We start from the raw sequence: 9,713 nt of genomic DNA, 5'->3' as shown, positions 1-9,713 counted from the left end.
GGGCAGCTGCTCATCCGCCATCCTTCCGACTCGCCCCCCCCCCCCCCTAAGAAAGGGGCCCAAGGCCATCGGGGAGGGGGCGGGACCCCCTCCTTCCCCGGCGCGAGACCGAGTCAAGCGTCTCCCCCGGGCGTCGGGAGGTCCTCTCGCCGTCGACGTGTGCTCTTCCGATCTCCTAAGAAAGGGGCCCAAGGCCATCGGGGAGGGGGCGGGACCCCCTCCTTCCCCGGCGCGAGACCGAGTCAAGCGTCTCCCCCGGGCGTCGGGAGGTCCTCTCGCCGTCGATCAAGGGTCCCCTGCCGTATGTGTGTGTGTGTTTTTTCTGGTTCGGCCAAGTGAGGGGGTGCCCGCGTGGAGGGTCCCAGGAAGAGAGCACCCCCCCTCCGGCCGCACAACGCCCCCGGGCGGCGGCATCCCGCCGCGCGGACCCTGTGGCGGGCTCAACAAAAGCCCGGCCACCGCCATCGACGGGTCCCTCTCTCCTCGCACCGGGGGACCCTCACCCCCGAAGGACCGCGACAGAGGCGGCCCCGCCTGGCGAGGCAACAAAAAAAACATTGACCACGATGCGGCTCGAACACACAACCTCCTGATCCGTAGTCAGGTGCTCTATCCAATTGAGCTACGCGGCCATGGGGCTCTCGGCCCAGACCGGGCTACTTATCCTGAGGGCCGAGGGGGCGGGGCGCCGAGCGCCTGCCAAAAAAGATCTCCCGATCCGGGAATTGAACCCGGGCCTCCCGCGTGACAGGCGGGGATTCTCACCACTATACTAATCGGGATGGGATGTGAAGGCCCGACCGTGGAACATGCATTTATCCGTGAGCCCTGACGAGGCGCGAGGACACGCCCACCCCCCGGCCCCCACACCCCCCCCAGCCCGCAGGCCTCTCCCCCCGCGGCCGATGCACGCGGCCATCCCGGTCGGAGCCTCCGACAAACCGGCCGCAGGGCGCCCATGCCCGGTTGGCCGGCGAAAAGATGGCCCCGGCCAAGTACCCGCCCATCGCCGGGGGCCATCCCCGAGGCACAGCCACCCATTGTCGCCCACATCGGCAGGAGCCTCCCAGGCGATGGCACATGTGCCAAGAGAACAGCATCGCAAAGGCTGCTGCCCCGCCCCTCCGGCACCGCCGCTCGCCAGGGCGGGGGGACTTCATCCTTCCGGGCACCCCCGCCCCCGACTGGGGATGTGCCCCTCTCTCGGACCTCCCCCGGCCTGGGCTCCCGCTCCTGGGACAGGAAGAACGCCTGCCGCGCCCCTGCCGGTCGAGCAGTCGGCCGAACTGCCGGCATGCGCGCCGGTGCCCGTCCTCCGGCATCTTGACCCAATGTCCCCCCCCCCGCCCGCCCGGATGCCGACCGACTCCCCCGCCCGCACTGTTCCGCCGCGGCCAGCCCCCTGGAACCCCGCCACAAGAGACGCGCCCGGCGGCAGGATCAAAAATTCGGCCGTCCCCCTCCTCTCTCGAACAGCCTGTTTAGCTCAGTTGGTAGAGCATGGGACTCTTAATCCCAGGGTCGTGGGTTCGAGCCCCACAGTGGGCTATTCCTTTCCTTTTGCTGCCAGATCACTTTTCCACATGCCCCTGTGGGCGCCCTTCGATCGCGCGCGCGCGCGCTCCCCCGCTCGACCACTCAGCCCACGAAAGCCGGCTCGTCTACCGGGCCACCCCCCCCGAGGCCGCGGGTGAGCCGGGCCAAGTGCCGACCCCGCGGCCGGCAGTCGATCGGCCGAGATCCGCCCTGCTCCCTCGGCCCCCGGAGCTCGCGTCCCCGCCCGGCTCACAGGGGCCATCTCAACACACAGACACACACGTCACCTCCCCCCGCGAGTCCGTCCGGGCGAGCATGCCGGCCCCGGCCCTCGACAAGAGCGACCAGCCCACCCGAGCGGTGGCCCGGCACCCGGCCCATCTGCCCCGACCCCCTTCTGCCATCTGCCCTACCTCTACTCCTCCTCCTCCTCTCCCGCCGCCGCCCGCTGCCACCTCCGGCCCTGCTCCTCCCCATGGCCCGGGTCCCGCACGTGGTGATCCGCCCCGTGCCCGGCCCCGGGCCGCCGGTGGTCGACCTGCCGCTGGGGATCCCCCCGCCGGGGATGCTCCTGGCGGCCGGGGAGCTGGCCTGCCCGGCTGCCCTGCTCCGGCAAGCCCTCGACGGCCGCTCGCTCGCCCGGTGCTACGTTCGCGCCGGCCAGGCCCAGCTTCTATGCCTCATTGCCCTGGACACCCTCCCACAGGACGATGCCCCCTCGGTGTATCTCAGTCCGGCGGATCGCGATCGGCTCTGCCCCCCGGGGACCGATCGCTTGGAGCTGGAAATGGTGTCCGACCCGCCGGTCGTCGAGTACCTGCGTGTCACCGTGGATCTTCCGGGCCCGTTGGGGGATCCCGCCGCCGCCGGGCCGGCCCCCCGGCCCGCGGCGGTGCTCTCGGCCGGCGACCTCTCCCCATGGCCTCCGGGCATGCCCGTCCCGACCGGCAGGGTACGCCAGCCTGCCGACCGGCCGGGCCCCAGGCCATGCCGGCCCCCCTTCCCGCCGCGCCACCATGCTCACCCCCTCGCCCGCCCCCCCCCCCCCTCCCCTCGGCCTCGCATCGACACACGGTGCCCTAGGTCCTGCCGGCCCATGTGCTCGGGCACCAGCTCGGCCTTTCGTTTGACGCCTTGCGCGAGCAGGGCTCCCACCGGCCCCTGTCCGTCGGGGTCTTTGGCCCGGGGACGCGGCTTTTTTTCGCCCTCCCCCCGTGGCTGCGAGTCCGCGGCACCCAGCGCATGGCCCTGCTGGACACGCCCTCCGGCCCGCTCTTCTACATGGCCGAGCCCCTCCGGTCGCGCCTCTACCCGGGCGTCCTCTTTGTCGCGGACACCACGCCATTGCAGCATGCCGAGCATGAGCCCTACTTCGTCCACGCAGGCCGGGCCTTTGTCGTGCGGACCGTGGCCCTGGCCGAGCCCCCGGCCCAGCGGACCCTCTTCGCCCACCCCGACGACCTGGACTCCCTCTTCCCGCCCTCTCGCCATCCGCAGCTCACCTTCATGCCAGCTCCCCGGCCCCCGGCTCTGCGCATGGCCCTCCTCCGCCTGCATGCGTCCTCCGGGGCCACCCTCCGGCCGGACATCGAGGCCACCTTCCTCCAGCACTTCACCGGCGTCCCGCTGTCCCTCGGCCAGGTGCGATCAGGCGCCACGAGAGCCTGCCCGGCTGGGCGGCTCCCTCACACATACACACACGCACACACCCGTACCTGCTCGCGCGCGCACACACACACACACACACACATGTATATCCATTGGTCGATCGATGGAGGCACACTGCCGTCCACACATCAATGCCCGCACTCACGCCTGTCGGGCATTTGCCTCGCCCTATGCACCGGCCAGGCCATCAGCCTGCCGGGCCTGTGCGGCGAGGTTGCCCTCCTTCAAGACCACGAGGGGAATCCGCTGCCCGCCGGAGCATTCACCCCGGAGGATGTGGCCACCGGCCGGGCGGCCCTCCTCCTCCAGGCGCTTGTCCCCCGTCTGCCCGCGGTCCCGGCCGCCGTGTCGCTCATCGACGCGGGAGCCCTGCTGCTCCTGGCACGCGTGGTCATTTCCGATCGCCCCCGCCGCGGGGAGGCTCTCCTTTCGCCCGGGGCCATGGGCCTCCTGCGCCGGAAGCTGGCACCGCCGGCCTCCTCCCGGCTCTACTTCTCCCGGCATCGGGAGTTCTTCCTCCTGAAGTCCGTGCCTCTTTCCCCGCCCCCCTCCGAGGCCCGCCCGCTGACTGGTCCCCCCTCCCCCGCCCGCCGGCCTGCGCGCGCGCAGCTCCGACGATCAGGCAGCCGAGCATGAGATCCTCCTCCACTCGGACAGTGCGGCGGCCATCCGCTGGGACGATGGCGAGCCGCTGCTCTTCGAGCGGACCACCCGGCCGCGCACGCTGGCCGAGCTCACCCTGCGCATGCTCGGCCCCGAGAGCCTGGGCCCCGTCGATGTGCAGGCGGCCTTGGCCGCTTTGTCGGACCTCCCCTTGATGCTCGGCGAGGTGCGTGCCTTTCGTCCCTCCCGCCGCCGACATGTGCCTGCGGGCACATGGGGCTCAAGGGGGAAAATAAAAAAACCCCACTCGGCCTTCGCCACGCCCCCCCGGGCCAAGCTCACCCCATGCCCTGTGCCAGACATATGCCATCCCCGGCCCGGAGGGCGCCTCGCTCCCGGCCCGGGTCGAGCGCATGCGCTGGCCGGAGGACGCCCAGCCGGCTCCCCTTGGCCGGGTGGCCGGCGCCCCGGCCACCCGCGTCGCCCTCCTGCCTTCCCATGCCCCCGGCCCGCCGGCGGACGTGCCGCTCTTCTACCTGCACTTCGATGAGCCGGACGTGCCCCTGGCCCTGGCGGTCGACATTCAGCCCATGCCCTCCGGTGCATCCTTCCCGGCCCGAGCTCAGCACCAGCGCCTCGCCGGCCGGACATTCGTCCACCCGAACACCTACCGGTACATTCGCATGATGGCTCCCCATGTGACGGGAGTGGATATTTTTCTCCAAGTCGGCCAGTGGTTCTCGATTTTGTCGTGCGTTCGTCCGACTCTCCGTGCGCCGGCGACCGGGCCCTTTCCTTCCCCCCCCCCCCCCCCCCCCGCCCGCCCCGGGGATCCTTCTCGCGCGGCCGCATCTGACCGGCCCCCTCCCCCCCTCCCCGGCAGCCCCGATGAGAATCCCCGGTCCACCTTGGCCGAGGGCCGCGTTCGGCTGCTTGACGGCGGCTTCCCCGGGCTCCCCTCCGGGCGCCCCTGGGCGCGTGCCCACATCGCCGCCCACGCGCCGGCCGCCACGACCATCGAGTGCTCCATCGCCCTGGCGGACCCCCAGGACCAGCTGCTCGGTCGGCTGAATCACGAAGTGATCGAGAGAGACTGCTTCTGGTCGCCGCACTGCTCGGTTCTGAATGTCGGCCAGGTATGTCGGCGCAGATGCCCCTCGGGGGTCTGAGTGGCGGGGCCGGCCGCGAAAAGAGCCGCCTGCCTGGTGGTCGCCCACCTTGCCGTTCCATTGCCGGGGATTGAGCTCGGCAGGGTGATGGCATGATGCCCTTTGTCCCCTCTCCCCCGTCGGATGGTTCCCCTCCCCCTCCTGCCCCCCTCCCCGGGCCTCCACTGATGCCCCCGCCCCCGCCCTCCCTCTCGCTCGGCAGCCCTTCTTCATCCAGCTGTCCCGTTGGCTCGTCGTCACGCCGACCTCGATGGTCGATCAGCATATGCAGCCTCTCACATCGGCCTACCTCCCATCCAATGCCACCAGGGACCGGTCATGCCGCTTCCGGTTCTCCCTCCGAACGGACTCTTCACAGGGGCAACCCATGACCCTCTCGCTCATTGGGGATCCCCGGAGCGCGCTCCTCCGGCTTCCCGGGCCGGTGGGCCTCACCGCCGCGGCCAGCCCGGCCCCCCTGCGGCTCTTCTACGAGGCGGCCCCGGCCGAGCTCGGCTCCATGTACCAAAATGACAACGGCCCCCACGGCCACCGTGGCCTGATGCTCCTGGCCCCGGAAACATACCAGCTGCTGGAACACCACTCGGCCCTGCCCCGAGGCAGCCGCCACTATGTGCGACTTCGCAATCGGGCCTTCCTCCTTCGGTTCGTTGCGCACGCCGGTGCCCTGCCCCTTGGGGCCCCGCCCCCCGCGGGCTCCCCCGTGTGCATGTGTGTACGCGTGTTTGCGTGTTTGCTTACCCGCCCCCCCCCCCCCCCCCCCGGGCCCCTGCCCCAGCCCCGGCACCGCGGACACCTGCATTCCGCCCGTCAACGGCGTGCACTTCGACATGGAAGCCCTGCCATTTGGGCCCGGCGACCCGGAGTTCCTCCTGGAATACTGCACCGACATCGAGGAAATTGTCTTTGCCCACATCCATGTGTCCATGCCCGGGCTCTCGGGCAAGCCATGTGTCCATCATCAAAACCTCCGGGAGCTGATGCTCCACTGCTTCTCCGACGGCGTGCCTCTGCAGATGGGCCTTGTGCGTCGCCGCTGGCCCTGCCCCTTCACCATGCCTCGCTGCCCTCCCGCCTTCCCCGCTCTGGCGCCCCCGGCCGGCTTCTTCCCCTGACCGGCATGTGCCCGTGCCAAACACCCGCGCCCCCCCGGTGGCCGGCTGACCGGCCGCAGGAATACAACATCACCACGCGGCATGGCCAGTGGACTGTCAGCGCGGCGCAGCTGGTTGCCACCAGCGACGCATGCACCCGAGCCGGGGTCCTGTCCCGCGAGCGGACATCCTTCCACTTCCAAGCTTCACACCCACCCGCATCCATGGCCATCCTCGGCAATCGGCCGACCGTCCTCCTGACCAGCCGCCGGCGTGCGGGCTTCAGCCTGGCAGCCGGCCTGCGTCTTGTCCCGATGCCGACGCTCCTGTACCGGGGGCTGCGCATGCCGAGCTGCATGCTTGCCCGGCTGCCGGGGCCCGCCTCGGCGGGCCCACGCGACCCGGTCTTCTTCCGCCTTGCTCAACACCTTTTCCTGGCCCGGTGGGTTGCCCCTGTCGCCTTTGTCCTTTTTTCCGTTTCTCGCCCGCTTTTGCTCGAAGCCCCGCCCCCTGCCCGGATCCCTCGGTCGCCGGCCCATCCCGCAACTCACCCCGAAGCCGCTCCCCCCCCCCCCCCGCCCCCCTGGCCAGGCTCTCGGCCGCCCACGACCAGGACGCCGAGATCCAGATGAGCCACCACTTTGCCGGGCTCCTGCCAAGCGAGGGCATCGTCACCATGGAAGTGGTCCGTCCGCCGCCGGGGGTGGCAATTGCCCGCGTGCGGGTTTCCCCCTCCGTTTCGGGTCTCCAGGTCGAGCCGCTGCATCTGCCCCGCCAGGATCTGGTGGCCCTGTTCTTTGGGATTTTCGCCGATCAGACCCTTGTCCAATTCGAGGTACATACATCGGCCGCCCGGGGGCCGGCGAGGGCAACGGCCTTCCCCCGGCCTTCGGGCGCTTTGTTTTTTTTTTCCCCTGCGCGCGCGCCGGCCGCGCCTCCCTTCTCGAGTCGCATCCCGGCCCCGACAGGGAGTACCACCACACTCGCCGCATGGGTGCCCCCGCCATCTCTGACGCGTGTCCATCTTCTTCTTCTTGCCCCGCCAGCGCCGGGAGGTGGACTTCCACGGTGTCAAACTCGTCCTCTCGGTGGAGCACATGCTCGGGCCTGACCATCGGGAGGTCGCCTGCGGCGTGTTCCACCCGGCCAATGTCCAGCTCCTCTTCCGTACCCTGCACCAGCTGGTCATCCTCCTGCAGTGACAGACCCTCTGCCTCCCCTCTGCCTGCCCTCCCTCATTCGGGCAGCTCGCAGGCAAATACACACACACACACACACGCACACACACACACACACACACACACGCACACACACACACACACACACACACACACACACACGAATGGCCGGCCCAACGCCCGCCCCGAGCCGGGAGGACGCAAGCAAGACAGACTGGCATGCCGCGCGCGCGCGCACGCACCCAATCGCCACGCTTCTTGATGGCAACCCAGCTGCCCACTTGCATGCCTGTTTAGCTCAGTTGGTAGAGCATGGGACTCTTAATCCCAGGGTCGTGGGTTCGAGCCCCACAGTGGGCTTCCTTCTCTTTTGCCCGGGCCGCGGTCTGGGATCCGGGAGCGTGCCCCTCTCCCAAAGAGAGCGGAGCCTGGGCAGGGGAGGGGTCGTGTCTTGTTCTTGTGGAGAGCAGCCTGTCTGCGTGCCGGTGGCTGCCATCTCCACCACCGGGGGAGAAAAGAGGCACTAAGGAGGGACACAGGGGGCGCGCAGCCGTGAGGCGCACACACACACACACACACGCGGGTACTGGCCCGGCTTCGCCTTTTCGGCGCCCTCCCCCTACCCGGCGCAGGGTCCGGCACAGAGTCAACACCTTGAGCACCGCCGAGCGGTGGGTCTCCATTGGCTTGGAGGGTGTTGTTTCGCCTTTCCTCCAGTGAGGCTGGGGGCCACGAGCCGGGCACCGCCCCCCCATGCCCGCGACGGTCGTTCAAAAGACCCGCCCACACCCAGCCCGCAGCATATGCTTGCTTCCAATATGGCGGGAAGGGGGCGGAGCAGGGCGGCAGGTGTCCCATCGAGCGCTTGGGGAGGTGATACACCTTCGAACAGGGCTGCCAAGAGCCTCGAGCCGGCCACATTCATGGAAGCTTAAAAACCTCGGCCCCCCTGTTCGGCCAGTGCTGTGTGGGGAGCAGGGACCGACACCCGGGGCCCGGAGCACCGGAGCCCGGCGGAGCAGCGTACTCTTCGAGTCTGAGGACCCCCACCCCGTGTCCCCGGTGCAAGGCACCTTACCCAGCCCCTCTGGGAGGGGGGAAACACGCGGCGCGCGACCCTCCTCGGCCGGCGCACCGGGGGGGGGGGGGGGGGGATCCTCGGGGCGCCTGCCCCCCGAGGCCGGCATGCTCGGTCCTCGGGGATGGCGCTGCGCCGGGGTGCCGATTGCCCGGGATCTGCGACGGCATGCGTCTCGCCATCGGGCGGGGGGGTGCCAGTGCGCACGGGGGGGAGCGCGGCAAAGGGGGCGCAAGAAAAAGGCTCGCGCCGCATCGGGCGGCCCACTTCGCCGATATGATCGGGTCAAAAAGGATCTCCCGATCCGGGAATTGAACCCGGGCCTCCCGCGTGACAGGCGGGGATTCTCACCACTATACTAATCGGGATGCTCGCTGGGAGGCTAGCCGAGCGCCAAGAAGAAAAATGCCGGGTCTTCTCGTCGACGGTGCCGGCCCACCCTCCGGCAGGAGCAGCGGGGACCCCTTCGCACGCTCGAACCGGCTCCGAGGTCAGGCACAAGGCCACACCGCACACCGGTCCACACCCTCAGCCCCAGCGACATCTTCGAGGGAGTTGGCTATCAATGGGAGACAGCCGGCCGAACAGGACCAGCGCCCTCCCCCCCCCCCCCCAGGCGGGCCCAGGTGTCGGCAAGCACCGGCGAACGGCATCGGCTCTTGGGTGTGCCCGCCCCCCCCCCCCCCCCCCACCCCCCCCCCCGCCCCCGCCCACCCCTTGCAGGGATTTTGCATTCAAAGGGGAACACGCGGCCCAACAGGACCAGCGCCCCCCCCCCCCCCCCCCCCGGCGGGCCCAGGTGTCGGCAAGCACCGGCGAACGGCATCGGCTCTTGGGTGTGCCCGCTCCCGAGCGGCGACCACGTATCCTGCCGTGTCGGCCGGGTGCCCTCGCCGGGCTCGGTGAGCACCCTCCCCTGAAGGCGCGCCAGGATGCCAAGCCCGGGCCCGATCCCGGGCCATGCGCCACACAAGCGAGGACCTGATCTTGGCGCGGCCGCCCCCCCGATCACCGTCATACTTGCGGCACGGGGAGGGATCCCCTCCCGGCCGCCGGGCCTTCGGGGAATCGGTGCCCGGGCCGCCCTCCGCTGCACCCCCGGGGCATTCGCCAGGCGAGAGCCGCTCGCCCATGGGCCACACCAACCCTCGGACACGAACGCGTGGTCGTGTGGCCGCGTAAACCCGAGGGGCGCCGAGCAGGCCGGGGCATGCCCCGGCCGACGTCCCACATGTGGCCAACCGCGCGATCCCACCTTGTCGCGAGCGCTCCGGTGTCCGCGCCCGCCTCCTGTCGTCCGCATCGCGCCCCGCCCCGTACACGCACAGAGCGAGCATCCCCCCTGCCTGCTACTTTGCCCCTTTTCGTGCCCTTCTCTCTCTCTCTC

At 70.3% G+C, this 9,713-nt stretch overlaps 1 protein-coding gene and 5 non-coding genes across 6 annotated transcripts; 3 read left to right on the top strand and 3 right to left on the bottom strand.

Moving 5' to 3' along the window:
• Positions 1-558: 558 nt before the first annotated feature.
• H696_05060 lies at positions 559-632 on the bottom strand. Its single transcript has one exon. It is a non-coding gene; the product is annotated as a tRNA-Arg (tRNA).
• A 78-nt stretch (positions 633-710) lies between these two features.
• On the bottom strand, positions 711-782 carry H696_05059. Its single transcript has one exon. It is a non-coding gene; the product is annotated as a tRNA-Asp (tRNA).
• A 693-nt stretch (positions 783-1,475) lies between these two features.
• H696_05058 lies at positions 1,476-1,548 on the top strand. The gene has a single exon. It is a non-coding gene; the product is annotated as a tRNA-Lys (tRNA).
• Positions 1,549-1,916: 368 nt separating this feature from the next.
• H696_05057 (hypothetical protein) lies at positions 1,917-5,130 on the top strand. The gene is made up of 6 exons (XM_009498921.1): positions 1,917-2,488; positions 2,620-3,177; positions 3,388-3,728; positions 3,814-4,033; positions 4,167-4,558; positions 4,691-5,130. The coding sequence occupies exons 1-6, from the start codon at positions 2,012-2,014 to the stop codon at positions 4,974-4,976; spliced, it is 2,274 nt and encodes a 757-aa protein (XP_009497196.1). The 5' UTR covers positions 1,917-2,011; the 3' UTR covers positions 4,977-5,130.
• Positions 5,131-7,535: 2,405 nt separating this feature from the next.
• Positions 7,536-7,608, top strand: H696_05056. The gene has a single exon. It is a non-coding gene; the product is annotated as a tRNA-Lys (tRNA).
• A 1,014-nt stretch (positions 7,609-8,622) lies between these two features.
• Positions 8,623-8,694, bottom strand: H696_05055. The gene has a single exon. It is a non-coding gene; the product is annotated as a tRNA-Asp (tRNA).
• Between the last annotated feature and the right edge of the window lie 1,019 nt (positions 8,695-9,713).

This window comes from Fonticula alba (genome assembly GCF_000388065.1).
Source record: "Fonticula alba strain ATCC 38817 unplaced genomic scaffold supercont2.8, whole genome shotgun sequence".
Lineage (NCBI taxonomy): Eukaryota > Rotosphaerida > Fonticulaceae > Fonticula > Fonticula alba.
This window is presented reverse-complemented; position numbering and strand designations above follow the sequence as displayed.

Coding starts and splice junctions, on each gene's coding strand:
- H696_05057 (XM_009498921.1), top strand. CDS start 2,012: ATGGCCCGGGTCCCGCACGTGGTGATCCGCCCCGTGCCCGGCCCCGGG. Junction 2,489..2,619: donor TGCCCGTCCCGACCGGCAGG/GTACGCCAGCCT, acceptor ACGGTGCCCTAG/GTCCTGCCGGCCCATGTGCT. Junction 4,559..4,690: donor CAGTGGTTCTCGATTTTGTC/GTGCGTTCGTCC, acceptor CCTCCCCGGCAG/CCCCGATGAGAATCCCCGGT.